The sequence below is a fragment of the Elephas maximus genome, chromosome 21, assembly GCF_024166365.1.
Source record: "Elephas maximus indicus isolate mEleMax1 chromosome 21, mEleMax1 primary haplotype, whole genome shotgun sequence".
In the NCBI taxonomy this organism is placed as follows: domain Eukaryota; kingdom Metazoa; phylum Chordata; class Mammalia; order Proboscidea; family Elephantidae; genus Elephas; species Elephas maximus.
The window spans coordinates 65,377,989-65,398,557 of record NC_064839.1 but is presented as its reverse complement, the minus strand read 5'-3'; the positions used below and the strand labels follow the sequence as shown (position 1 = coordinate 65,398,557).

The window sequence follows — 20,569 nt, the reverse complement described above, 5'->3', positions numbered from 1 at the left end:
ATCATAAAAGAAAAGACAGGCAGATTTAACTACATATTAATTACAAATTCCTGTGCAGTGAAAGATACTGTAAACAACAATTAAACATAGAAGACAGACAGGGAAAAATATTTGCCAAATCTTTATTAGTCTTATTTTCCACAGTATATGAACAGCTTGTGAAATTTAATAACTCCAAAATTAGGTGAACAATTAGCATATAGAAGAAGAAATGTAAATATACAATCTGGAAAATATTCTCAGCCTTTCCAAGAAGCAGAAATTTGAGATGGATCGATAAGAATCAATATTTGTGACACTATAGGGAAATGGACTCTTTGGTGGGAGTATAAATTGGTACAGCCTCTTTCTTGGGAGAGCAGTTTCTCTCAACATTTAAATTATATTTGTACCCTATAATTCCATGTCTAGAAATTGCCTTTCTGAAAGACTTGCATATGGCACAAAGATATATGTATAAGGAAGGTCCTTCTATAGAGTGGGAAAAATTGGAACCATCTCATGTCTATCCTAGGGGAATGATTCAATAAATTAATTGTATTCATAATACCCATAACAGTTGGAGTTATTAATTTGCTTACCATGTTGTATAAATGTCAAAAGACAATGTTAATTAAAAAAAAAAAATTTCCCATTGAATAGCACATTGTCATACGTTTATGTGAAAAGCATATAAAGTTCTATGTATGTATATATTTACACATGTACTTAAGTGTGTAAAACAGTGTCTGGAAATGTATTCATGAAAACATTACCAGTAGTTACTTCTGGAGGTGAGAAGTGAAGTAGACTTTTTACTTAATTACTCTTGTCTGAATTATATATAGTAAACATATGTATTGCAAAATTTTTTTTTAAGAAAATGTTCTTTATTTTTGGGCTTTTGAAACAGCATTCTATTTTTATAGTATTAGAAAACTATTAAAATTAACAGCCATATCTGAGCACAAAACTTTGTGATTGACAACTGGGGAAGAACGCTTTCCATAGTCTACTGAGTTTAATGAATTTCTTTTTGTGTTTAACAGAAGCATATCAGACCAAAAGGTCGGCAGTTCAAATCCGCCAGGTGCTCTCTGGAAACTCTACAGGGCAGTTCTACTCTGTCCTGTAGGGTCTCTTTGAGTCGGAATCGACTCGATGGCAGTGTTTTTTTTTTTTTTCAGACATGGTGGATCTTCATTTTTGGAGATATATTTTGAAGGAGAGTTGTAGCAATATTGGCTTTTTCCTTTTCCTTCTTTAAATTTCCATAAATTTGGAATGTTCACATGGTGCCTCAGAATCTCTAATTTTTAGTTTTACTTTTTGTCCAGGCCCATCAAACTGCAGTGAAGAAGGTGAATCCTGGAAAAGAAAGGAGGAAAATGTTTGAGGTATAAAGATATCCATCAGCTTTTTTAAAGCATTGCAAAAAACAATTATTTAAAAAAAAGGAAACAAAATCTTAAACAGTGTAAAACCTCCAAACCTTTCCTCCTTATTTCTTTCAATCAAATACCTCTAACTTTTTTTTTTTTAAAACTTCCCTGGACATTCCTCTGCCATTGGTATACTAACTTTCCTGATAAAATAGAAAAACTAGGAATTATTATTGATGAAAATATTCTCTCTCTCTCTTTTTTTTTTTTTTTATTTAAGGAAGCAGCAAGAAAGAGAAAGTTGGAATTTACTGAAAAAGAAAAGAAACAAAAGGATCAGGTAGTTTTTTTTTTGTTGTTGTTCCTTTGCCAAGACGTAGATTTTCATAATTTTAAGAGTTCTAAGAAGTTTGTCTTTAAAATTATTACAGATTAGTTTAATGAAGGCTGAACAGATGAAAAGGCAAGAAAAGGAAAGGGTAAGAGGATAATCTGTTTTTCCTTGGCACATTTTTCCTCCACACACATGCACACACTCTCTCGTTTTAAAAATATTATTTTATTTGTATTGTTGAGAATATACACAGCTAAACATACACCAATTACACAGTTGTTGCGTGTACCGTTTAGTGACATTGATTACATTCTTCAAGTTGTGTAATCATTCTCACCCTCCTTTTCTGAGTTGTCCTAACGCTACTAACATAAACTCACTGCCCGATAAGGTTCCTATATAGTCTTTCCAGTTGCTGTTACCAATTTGATCCCATATAGGTAATTCTTAAAAGAGCATCATGCTCAAGGCAGACTTTTTTTTACAAGTTAAGCTAAATTGTTGTTTGGTTTTAAGAAGACTTCAGGGAATATTTTTGGTTTAAGGTTTAAGGATTATCTCAGGTCAGTAATTTCAGGGGTTCATCCAACCTTCATGGCTTCAGGAAATGTGGAGTCCATGAGAATTTGAAATTCTGTTCTTCGTTTTCCCCCTTTTGATCAGGATTCTTCTATGGAATCTTTGATCAAAATGTTCAGTAATGCTAGCCAGGCACCATCCAGTTCTTCTCGTCTCCTGGCAAAGGAGACGGTTATTCATGGAGACAATTAGCCACACATTCCATGTCATCCTCCTGTTCTGACTCTCCTTTTTCCTCTGTTGTTCCAAGTAGACAGAGACCAATTGTACTTGGAGGGTTGCTTGCAAGCTTCTAAGACCCCAGGCACCACAGATCAAACGAGGAGGTAGAACAGAAGCATTAAACACATTATTAGGTCATTTAACTGGGATTCCCATGAAACTAGGAACCCAAACCTCCAAACGAAGAAACCAGATCCCACAAGGTATTTGGTTACTGGGTGGATTTTTTAAGCAGCTTTAGCAGTTGCTCTTTCTTTGGTCATTGTTGCAAATCTATCTGTCACACAACTTTTTCAATTCAACTTTTTACAGGTATACAACTTATTAACAATTACAATAATCAGCTGTGCACCCCTACCCTTAATCAACACGATATTTCTGTCACCACTAGCCTCCTCTTTCCCCCTCACTCTGGACCTTGGTAACCACTAATATATTTTTTTCTCTATGCATTTGCCTTTTCTTGTCTTTTTATATAAGTGCAGTCATAGAGTATTTGTCCTTTTGTGGTTGACTTTTTTTACTCAGCAAAATGTCACATACATTTTTTTTTTAAATAAAAAGGCATACTTTGATTTCCGTTTCATTGTAGATGTATTTCATGAATTTTATATTAAATACTTGACACAGTGTTTTGTTTCTTTTCCAAAAGTTGGAGAGGATAAATAGGGCCAGGGAACAAGGATGGAGAGATGTGCTGAGCGCTGGTGGAGGTGGCGAAGTGAAGGTAGGCACCTGAAACAATAGAGTTACACTACTATGATTTTTTTATTCTAGTTTCACCTTGCTGTTTAAAATCTATGAACTGTTTTTTTTTTTTTGGTTCACAGTTAATTTTTATTTAGAATCCTTCAGCATCTATTATAAATTTTTATCTTTTCTGTGTGTGTTTGTTATTTTACTTGTATTGATAACTAATATGTGACACTGTTGCAGCTGCGTAGAAGGCTTGATGTGAATGAAGGCTGTGATACACTGTTCCTGCTAGAGGAATCTTTTTAAAATCAAATACAATATGTCACACCTCTGCCTAATATCCTTCCATACTGCCTTAGAAATGAAGTTTTCAGAAGACCCTTTTTTTTATTTAATTTTTTTTTTTTGGTAAAAACATACACAGCAAAACTTGCTCCTTACAGTTTCCAGACATAATGCTCAGTGACATTGGTTACATTCTTCACATTGTGTCAACATTCTCCTTATTTCTGTTCTAGTTGTTTCGTTTCTATTTACTTAATCTCCCTGTCCTCAACATTCTCATCTATGCCTTAAAATAGCTGTTGCCCCAAAGATTAGACAGGCCTATAAAACCTGGCTCCAGGAATTGACGGAATACCAATTGAGATGTTTCAACAAACATATGCAGCGCTGGAAGTACTTGCCTGTCTATGCCAAGAAATAGAAGACAGCTACCTGGCCAGCCGACTGGAAGAGATCTGTATTTATGCCTATTCTCTAGAAAGGTTATCCTGCTGAATATGGAAATTATCCAACAATATCATTAATACCACACACAAGTAAAATTTTGCTGAAGATCATTCAAAAGCAGCTGCAACAGTCTATCAACAGGAAACTGCCAGAAGTTCAAGCTGGATTCAGAAGACATGGAACCAGGGATTTCATTGCTGATGGCAAATGGATCCTGGCTGAAAGCAGAGAATACCAGAAAGCTGTTTACCTGTGTTTTACTGACTATGCTAAGGCATTCCACTGTGTGAATTATAACAAATTATGGATAACATTGCAAAGAATGGGAATTCCGGAACACTTAATTGTGCTCATGAGGAACCCGTACATAGATCAAGAGGCAGTGGTTTGAACAGAACAAGGAGACACTTTGTGGTTTAAAGTCAGGAAAGGTGTGTGTCAGGGTTGTACCCTTTCACCATACTTATTCAGTCTGTATGCTGAGCACATATGACTATATGAAGCTGAGCACATATGACTATATGACTATATGAAGAAAGACGGGGCATCAGGATTGGAGAAAGACTCATTAACATCCTGAGACATGCAGATGACACAACCTTGCTTGCTGAAAGTGAAGAGGACTTGAAGCACTTAATGATGAAGATCAAAGACCACAGCCTTCAGTATGGATTACACCTCAACATAAAGACAACAAAAATCCTCACAAGTGGACCAATTAGGAACATCATGATAAATGGAGAGATGACTGAGAATGTCAAGGATTTCATTTTACATGGATCCACAGGCAACAGCCATGGAAGCAGCAGTCGAGAAATCAAAAGATACATTGCATTGGGCAAATGTGCTTCAAAAGACCTTTTTGAAGTGTTGAAAAGCAAAGATGTCACCTTGAGGACTAAGGTGCACGTGAACCAAGCCACGGTGTTATCAGTCACTTCCTATGCATGTAAAAACTCAACGACGGATAAAGAAGATTGAAGAAGAATTGATGCTTTTGAATTGTAGTGTTGGAGAAGAATATTGAATGTACCATGAACTGCCAAAAGAACGAACAAATCTGTCTTGGAAGAAGTACAACCAGAAAGCTTCTTAGAAGCAAGGATGGCGAGACTACATCTCACATACTTTGGACATGTTGTCGGAAGGGATCAGTCCCTGGAGTAGGACATCATGCTTGGTAAAAAAGTAAAAGAGCAGAAGACCTTCAATGAGATGGATTGACACAGTGGCTGCAGCAATGGGCGTAAGCATAACGATTGTAAGGATGTCACAGGACCAGGCAGTATTTCGTTCTGTTGTACATAGGGTTGCTATGAGTTGGAACTGACTCGACAACACCTAACAACAACATAAAACGATAACACAAATGAGGAACATGCTTCTTAGTTCAGTTAAGTATATGAGGCCAAATGGGCAACACCTGCCCAGAAACAAAGAGGAAAACACGGGAAGGGATAGGAAACCAGATGAATGGACATGGGGAACCCGGGGTATAAAGGGAAAGGGGGAGAGTGCTGACACATTGCAGGGATTGCAATCAATGTCACAAAACAATTTGTGTATAAATTTTTGAATGAGAAACTAATTTGCACTGTAAACTTTCACCTAAAACACAATTAAAAAAAAAAAAAAACTGTTGCCCATTTGGTCTTATGTAATTTTTTTTAAGTAACACAGTATTCAAGGGTGACAATCTTTACTCTTTGGGCCAAACTGTTACTGGTACGTAGTTTAAAGATGACTTCAGGGGTTAGTTTTAATTCATGGTTTGAAGAGCAACTCAGAGCCATAGCCTCAGGGACTCCTCCAGCCTTAGTAGGTCCAGTAGAGAAGACTTCATAATCTGGCCTCTGCTAGTCTCTCCAAATTCATCTCTATCCATTCCCTACCCCATACGGTCTGTTCTAGTCATGGTGAACTAAAGACGGTACTTACAGTTTCTGTACTGTGTATAGCCTGCCGGGTCTGTTTTCACACCTGCATTTCTCTTTGTTTGAAATTCCCTTCCTCCCTTCCATCCTTACCCCCATCTCGGACTGGTTTCCCAGATAACGGTTTGCCTAGATGTTGTTGTTGCTAGGTGCTGTCAAATTGGTTCCGACTCATAGTGACCCTGTGTGCGACAGAATGAAACACTGCCCAGTCCTGCGCCATCCTCACAATTGTTGCTATGCTTGAACCCATTGTTGCAGCCACTGTGTCAATCCATCTTGTTGAGGATCTTTCCTCTTTTTTGCTTTTTTACTAAGCATGGTGTACTACTCTGGGGACTGATCCTTCCTGACAGCATGTCTGAGTATGGGAGGCGTAGTCTTGCCATCCTTGCTTCTAAGGAGCATTCTGGTTGTACTTCTTCCAAGATAGGTTTGTTCATTCTTCTGGCAGTCCGTGGTATATTCAGTGTTCTTCTCCAACAGCACAATTCAAAGGCATCAATTCTTCGTTATTCATTGTCCAGCTTTCACATGCATAGGAAGCGACTGAAAACACCATGACTTGGGTCAGGCACACCTTAGTCCTCAAGGTGACATCTCTGCTTTTCAACACTTCAAAAAGGTCTTTTGCAGCAGATTTGCCCAATGCAATGTATCTTTTGATTTCTCGACTGCTGCTTCCGTGGCTGTTGCCTGTGGATCCATGTAAAATGAAATCCTTGACATTCTCAGTCGCCTCTCCATTTATTATGATGTTGCTAATTGGTCCAGTTGTGAGGATTTTTGTTGTCTTTATGTTGAGGTGTAATCCATACCGAAGGCTGTGGTCTTTGATCTTCATCATTAAGTGCTTCAAGTCCTCTTCACTTTCAGCAAACAAGGTTGTGTCATCTGCATGTCTCAGGATGTTAATGAGTCTTTCTGCAATCCTGATGCCCCGTTCTTCTTCATATAGTCCAGCTTCTCGGATTATTTGCTCAGCATACAGCTTGAATACGTATGGTGAAAGGATACCATCCTGAAGCACACCTTTCCTGACTTTTAACCATGCAGTATCCCTGCATTCTATTTGAACGACTGCCTCTTGATCCATGTACAGATTCTTCATGAGCACAATTAAGTGTTCTGGAATTCCCATTCTTTGCAATGTTATCCATAATTTGTTATGATCCAGACAGCTAAATGTCTTAGCATAGTCAATAAAACACAGGTAAACAGTTTTCTGATATTTTCTCCTTTACCTAGGTATGTTAATTCAAATGTCCCTTTTTGATGGATTCAGACTATGTAACCTGGGACAAGTTACTTAATTTTTCTGAGCTTCAGTTTCTTCATCTTAAAAAGAACATATGAAAAGTTCTAAGAGTTTGACTAATAAGAACTTATGTTAATTTCCTTTTATTTATTTTGCCAGTCTGTTATATACTTCTTCTTTTGCTTCTGTAGTATCCTGTATATCTCTGCCTGTGGAAGGCAGAATTCTAAGATGGTCCACAAGATTCTGGATACCCAGTGTACACACCACCTTATATTATTCCCTCCCCTTGAATGTGGGTGCGTCCTGTAGGTGTGATCCTATAGTAGCCTCTTTGATTAGGTTATGTAACATGGCACATGGTGATGGAATGGCCACTCTCGTAACTATGTTGCTTTATATAAGACTCAGACTGGAAGGGGAGAAGTCACAGAAGTGTGCTTCGTGGTCTAGGGGAAGGCAAACATCCATGTTGTAAACTGCCTGTGGGGGCCTCGTGGAGGGAACTGTAGGTGGCCTCTAGGAGCTGGTCATGTCCTGTGGCCAGGAACTAGTGAGAAATGGGGATCTCAGTCACGCAGCTGCAAGGAAACGAATTCTGCCAACAACTAGCCAGCCTAGAAGAAAATCCTCAGCCTCAGTTGAGAATTGCAGCTTCAGCTGATACTTTGGTTTCTGCCTGGTGGGATTCTATGCAGAGGACCCAGGTAACTCGTACTCAGACTCCTGGGCCAACGAAACTGAGATAATAAGTGGGTATTATTTTAAGCTTCTGAGTTTGTGATGAAGCCCTGATGGCGCAGTGGTTAAGAGCTCAGACTTCCAACCAAAAGGTCAGCAGTTCAAATCTACCAGCCACTCCTTGGAAACCCTTTGGGGTAGTTCTGCTGTGTCCTGTAAGGTTGCTGTGAGTTGGAACTGGGTCGATGGCAATGGGTTTTCTTTTTTTTTTTTTTTAAGCTTGTGGTAAATTCTTATGCAGCAATAGGAATATAATTCTGCGACCTCTGTATTATAATTTTAATTTGTATCATTGAATTAACTGTTAATCAACATGTCGTTAAACTGTGAATTCCCTTTACCCATCTCATGAATGTTTTTTATTTAGGTACGAAATAGACATTTGTGAAGCTGAATTGATTACCGTTTTTGCTCATTTCTTTTCCCCAAAAGCTGTAGTTTGTAAAAGAGCTTGCTTGTGGCACAAAGGGTTTGAACTCAACTCCTAACCTAAAGGTTGGTAGTTCCAACCCACTAAGCAGTACCAAGGAAGAAAGGCCTGGTGATTTGCTTCCAGAAAAGAGTACAACCAAGAAAACCCTATGGAGCAGTTGTACTCTATAACACATGGGGTTGCCATGAGTCAGAATTGACTTGACAGCAATGGGTTTGGTTTTTGTTTCTTTGTTTTGTTTTTATCTAGACATATCTATTGTGTCCTGGCTCTCAAGTCTCTTGAGATAAAGAAGTTTTTCATATTACGTATCAGTAATTGGGTAAAAGTCACTTTTTCCAATTCTGTATTAAGGTAGACTTATACAGCTTTTTTTTTCTCTCTTTTTTTATTATACTTTTGAAGGTTTACAGAACAAACTAGTTTCTCATTAAACAGTAAACATATTGTTTTATGACATTAGTTAACAACCTCATGACATGTCAACATTGTCCCTTCTCAACCTTGGGTTCCCTGTTACCAGCTTTCCTGTTCCCTCCTGCCTTATAGTCCTTGCCCCTCATTTGGTGTGCCCCCTTTAGTCTCCTTCTGTTTTACGGGTCCGTCCAAACTTTGGCTGAAGGGTGAACCTCAGGAGTGACTTCATTACTAAGCTGAACGGGTGTCTGGGGGTTATACAGTTTTTAATAATCTAATTTTATCCTCATATTAAGTAGAGGAGTCCCTGGGTAGGGCAAACAGTTAAGCACTGGAACACTAAAACTGCCCAGAGGCACCTTGGAAGACAGGCCTGGAGATCGCTTCTGAAAGGTCAAAGCCTTGAAAGCCCTAAGGAGCACATTGTACTCTGCACACATGGGGTCACCACGAGTCAGAATCAACTAGACGGTAACTAACAGCAGCATTCAGTAGAACTTATTACCTCTCGAATGATAGATCAATATGGACTCAGAATTTGGCCCTTTCTAAAATAACTAACCCCATATCTTACCTGACTGGACAGTGAAAACTTACCAGACATTTTGTTTCAGATGTGTGATAATTGTTGAAAATTTGCTTATTTTATCTTCTCCTTTGCTTATATCTCCTTATATGCAATAAAATCATATCCCTTTTCTATGATATATAAAGTAGTATTGTAATCCTGAAAGTCTAGTTTTACCAATGTTGTTTGATAACCACTTGAGACACTTTTTTCACCATTGTTAGATCGTATGTGCTTAGTATATTTCTGCTTCACTTTACAAGCTTTTGTAATTCTTTTGTTGAGGGTTACTGAAACAATTTTGTTTTCAAGAATTTAAAGAAAATTCTGTTTTTCCCCTATACTTACTCCTCATAGTTTTAAATATTAAACTTGTTAGGCTATTTGATTTCTGTACAGTTGGTAAGGACCTGAGGGCCAGTGTAATGTGAAGCAAATTGAGGCGATCTCCCAAATTTAGGTAAAACAAAAATTAAGTATCACAATATTAAGGGCAGTATTTCAAATTTAATAGCATTATTATATGCCTCTAAGCAATAGATGGAAACCCTTGTGGCGTAGTGGTTAAGTGCTGTGGCTGCTAACCAAGAGGTTGGCAGTTCGAATCCGCCAGGTGCTCCTTGGGAACTCTATGGTGCAGTTCTGCTCTGTCCTGCAGGGTCGCCATGAGTCAGAATCGACTCAGCGGCGGTGGGTTTGGGTTTTTGAAGCAGCAGATGTTGTTATTATTTGCGATATAAATAACCAACTCTTTCGTGTAATCCATTCTTTGGCGTGTCTTTTATAAGTATGTATTTTCATAAAAATGATGTTGCATTCCAGATATAGTTTGAACACATGGTGATTGTTATATATAAGAGGTGTACCTGCCGTTTGAAAATACACTGGAATACTATCCAGGGATGAAAAGGAATAACCTGTTTATACATACAGTAACATGGGTCAGGCTCAACATTATACTAATTAAAGGAATCTAACACAAGAGTACGTGTTGTATGATTGCATTTATATGAAATTATAGGCAAGGCAAATCTAATCTATGGTGACAGAAAGCAGATCACTGGTTGCTCAGGTGACAGGCATTCACTGTGGAGGGACATGAGGGAACTTTATGGGGCGATGGAAATGCTTTTGATTGTGGTAGTGGTTACATGAGTGTATATATTTGTCAGAACTCATCAACTTGTTAATAATTGGTGAATTTTATTGCGTATGAATTATACTTCAATCAAGTTGATTTTAAAAAGATCATATTTCTTCGGTATTCTAACACAATATTTTCAGTTCTTTTGAGTATAGGCATCTTCAGAGATGTTTACATAAAACGTTTACATACTTTTTGATAAAGACATTAAAACACTGAAATTCAAGTTAAGATCTTATTAGCACCGGATTAAGCTTAAAGAGTCACAGTGTAATGGGAGATTTGACCAGGTTTTATCAGAATTCTGATCCTGGTCTTGATTTGAGATGCACGTTTTGAGGATATGTGTGAGGACCCCCTTGATGGAGCCTTCTGTCTAGTTACTCATCACCCCTGTTTCCAGCAACTTGAATCTCTTGTTGTTTGAACATCTTATCAGTTATCTGAATTTATCTTGAGATGATTTTTTTTTAAATCATGGTTTCTTATAAAATTATATGCAACTTACTATGTCAGGGTGTTAAAACAATTGTTATCTCGTTGGGTTACACTCAAATTTCTTTTATTAGATGCTAATATATCTCTTTGTATCTTTTCTTAGCCAGACTTCTTCCTTAAGGTGTTATCACCTGGAAGTTCTTCCTTCTTTATTCTCAGTATTCTGGTATTTGCACTCATCATTTTATAAAAAACTGATTTTTTAAAGGCTGCTACACAACTTTAGACGTATCAACCTGCTTATTCAGTGCCATTTGACCTGCATTTGAGGTTATTGGTTTCCTCTCTTATGTTACCATTTCTTCTGTAGAGTTTGTTGTTGTTCTTAGGTGCCATTGAGTCAATTTCTGGCTCACAGCGACCCTACATACAACAGAATGAACACTGCCCGGTCCTGCGCCATCTTCACAATTGTTGTTATGCTTGAGCCCATTGTTAAGCCCATTGTAGCGTTATACACTTTTATTTACTATTTTTATCCTTTTCCGACAGTTTTATTTTCTAACTATGGGTTTTCCAAGTGGCTGATTGTTATATCTCTGTAGTTGAGCCCTTATGTCTTTGTCTTTATCCTTTGTCATTCCAGGAAAGAATCAACAACTCCCTCCAACTTTTACTTTTTCAATGGTCGCCTTTATTTCTAGGCTTCCTGACTTGGGGTCAGTGCAGCATCAGCCTAATTAGTCATTCTGTCTTAGTCTCTCGTTTATTCCTGCTTATCATGCTTAATATTCACTTTTTGACCTTTTTAAAAGCTGTTTGGTATACTACTGCAAGAAAGTTTATAAATGCTTTCTGTTGTTTATTATGTGAACTCAAAATACCCAGGCCTGATAGCGGCTAGCTCTACCAACCTTTTACTGCCAAGCTTAACACTCCCCATTTGCCTTCTTTGTAATCATGTTTTTGTTGACGCTATCCTTCGTATTTCCTTCCCCTGCCCCGCTGCCAACATCCAAATACATATATACATTGCTTATTTTTGCATTAATACCTCGGCTCATATTTACTCTCTCTTTGTTACATTGCTTTCAAGGCTAGGCTCAACATTTATCTTTCTCTAGGTATTTTAAGGAAACACTGGGGGTGTAGTGGTTAAGCACGACAGCTACTAACCAAAAGGTCGGCAATTTGAATCCACCAGGTGCTCCTTGGAAACCCTATGGGGCAGTTCTACTGTGTCCTGTAGAGTCGCTCTGAGTGGCAATCGACTCAACGCAATGGGTTTGGTTTTTGGTTTTTAGGTACTTTAAAACTATTTTTATGGATTTTACTTATCATTTTTTTCTGCTTTGTGAATTTGTTCAGTGCTTACTACTTAGAGTATCCCTCATTATCATTCATTTACCACAGGCTTGAGATGTTTTTCTAGTTTTGTGTTTTCTTTCTCAACTGGATTGTAAATTCCTTAAGCATAGATATGTTTTGCTGCTTTCATCGATACATGAGGTATGTTTTCATGGCATTTTAACCTTAATATCTGCTTGCTGAACTGAAGGATTTGGGATGTATTAAATGCCATATCCGAATGCTTTGGTTAAATATAATTTTGAGGGTTGTAAAAACAGGCTCTGCTTTAGTTAGAAACCATACATATTTAAGCTTAATAGAACAGAATCATACGAAATGCATATTAGAAGCTTGTTTCAAAACTTGAGAGTATTTTCCCATATTTAAATGATTTAGTGACATTTTACTGTTTTCGTCTGTCACATTAAATTATGCATTATTATTAGTGACAAAGTGTACTACTTTTGGATTGTTAATGGTTAAAATCTAGTAGAAAAACATTTTGCTTTGGGTTGTGTATGTATTACTATGTTAAGTTAGATAATTGCTGTTTTAAAGTCACGTGTTGAAACTTACTTTTTTCTTTTGAGGATAGTGCAGGCCTCTTAGGCCTTATGAGATAAACATACGAGAGCTCTTTGTTTAATTCCTAGGCTCCCTTTTTTGTCAGTGGAGGGGCAGTGGCTCCATCTTTTTCTCCTCGTGGGCAGTATGAACATTACCATGCTATCTTTGATCAAATGCAGCAGCAAAGAGCAGAGGATAACGCATCTAAGTGGAAAGAAGAAAAACATGGCCGAGGGCTTCAGGAAAGGTATGGCTTACGTTCTGCAGAAGTTGCTTATGCTTTGCTTCAGAGAAAGTCCTGAAAGTCACTGTGCATATTTATCTACAGAGGAATTTCACCTGGAGTACGTCCAGGATTTCCTAACGGGGCTGCAGGTCATCACCGTTCCCCTGATGCTGATGCTATTAGAAAAACTTTGAAAAGATTGAAGGCCATGTCTAAACAAGCCAGTGCAAGCAGGTCGGACTGTGATGGTCTGTGAACTCATCCTCGTGTCTACTTTTGTCTTACGTGTAGCTTAGTACCTACACTGTCTAGATGTTTTCTGCATTATTACATAGAATATTTTTTGCCTTCTGGATGCAATAATTTTCTCAGGTGTAAATCTGGCACTTGATTACATTGTGGCAAGCATGTAGCTCTTCAGTTCAGTCTAATTTTTGTGGCTTATTTATGTATTATAGGCTAAATATACTATTTATAGGAACATTTGGTAACTGACAGCCAACATATGGTTGTAATAATTTCACCTACTTGCTTTAAATAAATCAGAATATAAATTTAAATTGAGTCACACTTCATACAAAACTTCAGACATGTTTTTTTTTGTCTTCCTTTTCCTTATCACTTAGAACCCCACTTTTCTGTTTGTTGTCTTAGTACATCTTCTCTTCACATTCATCTTTGATGTGTATCTCTATGATCCTATTCATCAGATTTTCCCTCTTCACCATTGAATTAATTTAATAATGGTAATCGTCAGTGGTTTTAATTTGCATAGTTCCTTTTTTTTCAAGTGTGCATGTATGTCTTCTTAGGCATTTGAACTTCCTCTATAAAACATTCTGGTAAGTTAAGGAAGAACAGATAACATTTTGTGAAAATTTAGATACATTGCCTTTTCCTTGTGATTTTAAGGACAGTGCCTTTGAATGTTACAAAAATCTTTATGATGCCTCTTGATTATAAAAGGTGATTAAGATATAGTTGAGCAGAGGTATATAAGTGAGGTAAACATAAGTTAAAATTATGAATTATTTACAATAGCCTGAATGTTAAGCTAATTGTAGATTTTACAAGGCTACAGAGTCACACATATGCATGTTTTTGATGAGGTGGGGAAGCAAATTCTATGTGAGGCTTTTATCCTCTTTTATTATTGAGCTTTCTAGTATATATTTTGATTGGCTTTATTTGTTTTTATTTTAATCAGAATCTTATAAAATAAATGTAGTTGTGAGGTGTAGAATCACCTTGCAGAAAGCCATTTGGCCTTTAGTCTTGTTCCTGTGGGCCCCAAGGTCAGAGGCTCACCTGGGGCCTGATACTGACTAAGCCTCAGGGGCATGATACAGTCATGGCCGTGTTGTGAGGCCAGTAAAGGCCTTGGAAGATGGAAGCTTAGAGAGCTTCCTGGTTGGTGACCGTACACCGGAGGGAGTAGTACATCCTTCTTTAGCACGTGGAAGCTCCGTGCTGTGACCTCTCCCAGACCTCCCCCTATACTTTTCTTCAGTTGTACCCTTTTTTGTTATATTAAAACTGTTATTGCAGGTATGGTGTTTCCCACAAGCTCTGTGGTTTATTACATTGAATTTTTGTACCTAAAGTAGCAGGGCGAGCCGGCTGGCCTGAAGTGGAAGGAGTCATGTGGACTCCTAGGCCTGCAGCTGATCCTGAAGGGGTAGAGGAAAACCCCAGGTTTGGAGCCTGCTGGTCTGAAGTGGAAACAGTCATGTGGACTCCCAGGCCTGCAGCTGATCCTGAAGGGGTAGAGGAAAACCCCAGGTTTGGAGCCTGCTGGCCTGAGGTGGAGGGAGCTGCCGACCCAGCCCTAGGTGGCTGGGTGAGCTGTATGGGCAGCTGGGATCTAAACTGAACAGGGAAGGGAAACTCAAATTTCCATAGGACATAGCTGGCATGTGGGGTGGGATTTGTTATCTACCACACAGTTTGGCATCAGAAGTGGGTGATCTTATTCTCCTGGACTGGTCTGCACAACTGGCACTGTAAGCAGTATTTGCTAGAGCCGACTTTGGCAGTGCAATTGTGTAAAGAAAATAGGGAGAACTGTTTTATGCTTCTTCACTCTGCTCATCTTCCAGAATGCTGCTTGGTTTTTCATAGTTGCAGTTACAGATAACTGACTACATTAGGTCATTTGCATCAAACTCCTGAATAAACTTGAAATATTTGTATGTGTTCATAGTTGAGTTTTAAATTGTTTTTAAGGGCTGTATATCTCAGTTACTTCTTCTAGCGTTGCACACCTTCCATGAAAAGTTTGAGCATCAGATATAATCTCCACTATTTTGATTTTCTGTTTTTAAACAGTATGTAGTTGTGAGATCATTTAGCATTTCATTTGAATCAACTCTAGTGTGCTTAGCAATACTTAAGCATACTATACTTTTTTTTTTTAAATCTTACGCTCAAGTTGTTACTGACGATGCCAGTTTAAAAAAAAAAAAAGTTGCCATCGAGTTGACTCAGACTCATGACAATTCCATGTATGTCAGAGTAGAACTGTGCTCCCAAGGGTTTTTAATGGCAGAGATTTTGGAAGTAAATCACCAGGCCTTTCTTCCAAGGCACCAATGGGTGAACTCAAACCTCCAACCTTTTGGTTAGCAGCTGAGCGCATTAACCGTTTGCATCACCCGGGAACTTCTACGTGTATATGGTTGTAGACAATTAAGATCACTAGTTCAAAGTGTGGGTAGTAAGCTCTTTGCTTCCTTAGCTTATAAAGCAATTTTATTTTTATTCTTAGTTCTTTTTTTCACATCGAAATACTTACTGCATCTTTCTCCATCCCTCTGTTATTGGCACAAATTATTTCACACTTTTTGCCCCTGTTTTTTTTTTAATTGCTTTTTCTAGACATAGCCAGAACATTCTTTCCCTGCTCTGAACTGAGTTATTAAATTGCAGTGTATTTGGTGTAATCTTTAGAATTTGTTAATTTGTTGCCAAAGAAAAAGAGGTGTAGTTGTTTCCATTCTCTTTCATGGAGGGTGGTACGGGGACAGAGGTGCATATCAGGCAGCAGGGCTTTCCTAGTGGCACTGGAGATTGTGGGAAATGGTATTTTATATTATTTAAGGGCTTTTATTTGATTAAAGACAGACTAGATGGAAAGACGTGGTGATCTGTTCCAAAAAAATCAGCCAGGAAAAACTGTATGGGTCACAATGGTCCAATCCCATTTTGCATTGATTTAGGGGAAAATTTGACAGCAGCTAACAACAACATTAGATTAAATAGCAAATAATGTATATTTGCATTTTAATACTTTAAAAAGACCTATTTTCAACCATTGTTCTTGCATTCATTAAAACTCTACGTAAGTCAGTAAACTTTCTTACAAATTGTTAATTTCGGGAACCAAAGCTAAGCAGACAGGTAAACTGTTAATTTTGGTTGTTATTCATCTGTCACCGGCATTCATTGGTATTTAGTTTTTAATTGTAACCCAAGTATAAGGTGATTATTTAAAATTTTGTGATTAAGCTATTAAAATATTAACCATAACAATCATATCATTAGCCTTTTTGCTGCTTTTTTTTTTCTGTTGTAGCCAGATATAAAGTCAAGCTTGGCAAACTATGGCCCACTGGCCAAATCTAGCCAGCCACCTGTTTTGGTATGCCCCATTATCTAATAATTGGTTTTAAATGGTTGAAAAATCTAAAGAATGATATTTTGTGACATAAAAATTTTATGAAATTTAAGTTTCAGTGTCCATAAATAAAATTTTATTGGAATACAGCCACACTCGTTCATTTATGTATTGTCTGTGGCTGCTTTCATGCTGTAGCGGCAGAGTTGAGTATGACTTGCAAAGCCTAAAATATTGGCTCTCTACCCTTTACAGGAAGAGTTTTGCTTTTTCCTGATTCAGAAATTAAAATACATAGGTCAGAAGTTCTAGGAAAATGTTAGTAATACAACTTAAAACACTGAACTTCAAGATGTCCAGGAATTATGAGGCTTAAATTTTTGCTACTTTATAAACTGTAAAAATGAAATATTCGAAGTGTCTTATTTAATATTAAATCTGGAATAACTGCTTGCAGGTATCCAAATTCATAGACTTGGAATTTTTGACCTAAAAGGAATTTTAGGATGTAATTCTCCCTCCGTGTTTTAATGAATGGTTTCCTAAGATACCATGATAAAAATATTTATACTGAGATAACAGATTTATATATAAATCACAGGATGGGTTGGGCAGCTCGTGTCTTCTACTTTAGAAGCACATGTTTTAATTGCTGAATGTGACTAATGGTTCTTTTGTAAATAGAATCATATAAGCTTCTTGACGCCTGATTTCATAGGCAGTGGTATTTAATTTTTAAAAAATTCTCTCATGTACACTGGTCCACTTTAGAAAGGTTTATTTTACCTTCTGATACTGCCAAAACATAATCCCATCACCTGCTGAAGTTTTTCCTCAGTATTCTCATTGCTTTCTAATCATACCTAAACCATTTTATCCTGCTTGTTGTACCTCCCACGTATTTCTTGACTGTCTCTTTTTTTTCCCCAGTTCTACCACCATTACCAGCTTTAGGCCTTCTTCATTTTTCATCCATGTTACCTCCTCGCTGACTTAAGTTTTCTTTTTTAAAATGATCTTTTTAATGGAATTATCTAAAATGCAAATATTTAATCATTTGTATCTCCTGTTGCTATGACTATGAGTCAGAATCGACTCGACGGCATGGGTTTGGTGGGTGAGTTTGGAACTCTACAATGGCTTCCCACTGCTTACAGTAGATCTTAGCTGTCTCTCTGATAGTCCCTGCCTTTTGTTTTATTATTCCGAGTCACTGAACTGCTTATAGTTCCCCAAATCACACTATTTCTTACTTTGATGTCTTTATTCTTGCAGTTAGCCCTCTCTCTCTTCATCTAGTTAATGTATATTTGTCCTTTATGGTTTCTTGCAGCATTGTCCAGGGAGTCTTCATTTACCCTACTTCATTATTACCTTTTACATGTCTATACCACTGTGTTTATCACATACACTTTTTGTCCCCATTTTAAAAAATAATTTTATTGGAGCCTATTTTCATATATCATATACTTCACCTATTCCAAGTGTAAACTTCAGTGCTGTTTTAGTGAATTTTCCAAGCATCATAAATCAGTTTGAAAACATTTTCATCACTAAAGTAAGATACCTCATGAACATCTACTCTTAGCTTCTGCCCTAGACAACTGCTAATCTACTTTCTGTCTGTATATTTACTATTGACATTTCACGTAAATGGAGTCATACAATATGTGGTCTGTTATGTCTGGCGGCTTTTACTGTACATAATGTTTTTGAAGCTTATCCATATTGTAGCATGTATCTATAGTATGTTTCTTTTTGTTGCTGAATACTGTTGTGTTATACGGATACATATACTCTTACCATATATCCTTGTAATTGTTAATTTAGTAATCTGTGTCAGCTACTAGGCCAAGTAGGAACTCTGTTTCATTTATCTTTATAACTTGAGAGATGGATATAATGTTGGCAGATAGTTGGCACCTAGTACATATTTGTTTAGTAAATGAGGGGAAAAAAGAAAGATACTAAACATAAATTACTGCAGGTTTTTAATTAGTGAAAGTAGTCAGTTTTGTAAACCTACTGATTTAAACTGGCTTAGGAAATGACTGTGAAATGAAGCAAAACTTATACTGTAAATCATATAAATAGACAGGGCAGATGGTACTATTTTATACATAAGTGGTGTGAAAGCATGTATGAAAATCTGTAAATCAAAGCTGTTATATATATGACCAGGTTCTTAGTAAAATAATTCTGTACCGTGGCTTTACTAACATATGTCAAGCACTGGACACAGACAATATATTTGGATGAAAAGTCAAACAAGTTTTATTTCTACAAAGGTTAGAAAAGGAAGTCTAATGCAGCCAGGATACATCTTATCCAGCAATTTTATCCAGTTGCTAATGGAGGTATGAACCTCTGGGACCTCCCAAAAAAAGAGACTTACCAGTAGACGTAATAGTTTCAGATGATATGTTGGAGGGTCTCATCATACCTCTGAAGGCTCACCTGCCCTCCTCATGCTCTGCATGGTATAAATGGGGCCATAGCAGACCAGGATGCTCCTTGCCTGGATATATGCAGGAGATACATTGCATCTTTATTCACCTCAGAGTTACACAGTACATGATGTGATGTGATTGCTGGGGGCACCGCATGTGTGGTACAGAGGCATGAATAGATTTCTCAGTCATTGCTCTCAGCCTGCTCAAGCTAACGCGGCTTGATGATGTGGAATGTGATTAAGAGTTACTTACTCAGACGTATCTGAAAATCAAAATAGTAGGCCCTTAAACCACCTGTGGAGATGATCTAATCCTAGAAGATGCCAATGGTGGAAGTTTCATGAGAATTTAAGTACCCTGTAAGTTTAATGCCCCTAGACCACTATCATTCATAGCTTTTTGGTGGAACATATTCTAAGTTTTTAAAGCTTACTTTCATATTTAAAATATTTTTTGTTCCAGTTAGTAGTACTTGACATAAAATGTAAGGGAGATGATTATTTGGGGTTTGAGAGTTAGAAGTGTTTAAATCTTAACTGGAAGATGGAGAAGGTTTTATTTCACGTTATTTTTTCACAGCATAACTCAGTGTGATAGCCCCAAAGAGAGGCTAGGCTGTAGGAAGTTTGTGTACCTTAGCAGCCAAAATCCCAGTGGAAGCAGAGCCCAAAATCTTGTTCATCTTTCTTCCTCATGGCCAAATTTAGCTAGAGGTGATTTACACTGTGAGTTCTCTGATTAGTGGGACTGGATTTTATTTATTTTTGTGCCTTTAATAATTAACATGGTAACTGACACACATACGTAGTAGATGTTCAATATATGTTTGTTATTGATATTTTTATTTGCAATCTAAGATCAACATGTTTAAATTCTTTTATAATTGTCAAATAAAGATAACAGAAATACAACTGGAAAAGATTAGAACAAATAACTGTGCTTTTAATTTTTTCTAACCTATCCATTTCAGTTTTTCATAATTGTGATGTTTAAGGAATTCAGACAGAACTTCTTACTATATTTTTAAAAACTCACACCCAGCAAATGAACTTTTCATTCTTTTTATTCATTTTTGGTACTACTACTGTACCACTTCCAGTTAACTGTAATATTGATTAAAGAAGCATCTTAGATATATTTGATACAGAATTCTGAAATAAGTTTAATGGCTTAGGAACTGTGGAGATTCTTCTATAGTTAAGTACAGTCTAAAATAAGTTCTGTGTCTGTAACTAGAACAGATCTAATACGTATGAGAGAAACCTTCCTGTCAAGATTTAGAGTAGTACTATAGATTTTACTTTTAATTAATAGTAAAGAATGTGAAAAAAAAAAAATTAGGTAGTAGATGCCAGTAAATACGTAGCCATTTCTTCATTACAGATTAAGGTTTTATTTCATAACAACTTTCTTCATGTTCTGCAACCAAAAAAAAAAGTATTTAGATTAAGTATAGCTTTTAACTTTTTGGAATTTTAAATGTTCAGAATGGCTGACTTT

General features: G+C 37.0%; 1 protein-coding gene across 15 annotated transcripts in view; it reads left to right on the top strand.

Annotated features, from left to right (window-relative positions):
• Nucleotides 1-20,569, top strand: part of NEK1 (NIMA related kinase 1) — a 194,023-nt gene that overhangs the window by 63,293 nt on the left and 110,161 nt on the right. For 7 of the 15 annotated variants that reach the window (XM_049864808.1, XM_049864813.1, XM_049864807.1 and 4 more), the window contains 6 exons: nucleotides 1,317-1,376; nucleotides 1,642-1,701; nucleotides 1,793-1,840; nucleotides 3,149-3,223; nucleotides 12,861-13,021; nucleotides 13,103-13,234. In XM_049864808.1, the coding sequence (XP_049720765.1) occupies nucleotides 1,317-1,376; nucleotides 1,642-1,701; nucleotides 1,793-1,840; nucleotides 3,149-3,223; nucleotides 12,861-13,021; nucleotides 13,103-13,234 (536 nt within the window). Of the gene's footprint in view, nucleotides 1-1,316; nucleotides 1,377-1,641; nucleotides 1,702-1,792; nucleotides 1,841-3,148; nucleotides 3,224-12,860; nucleotides 13,022-13,102; nucleotides 13,249-20,569 lie in introns of all 15 variants that reach the window. The other 8 variants (XR_007514724.1, XR_007514725.1, XM_049864817.1 and 5 more) reach the window with 4 other exon arrangements.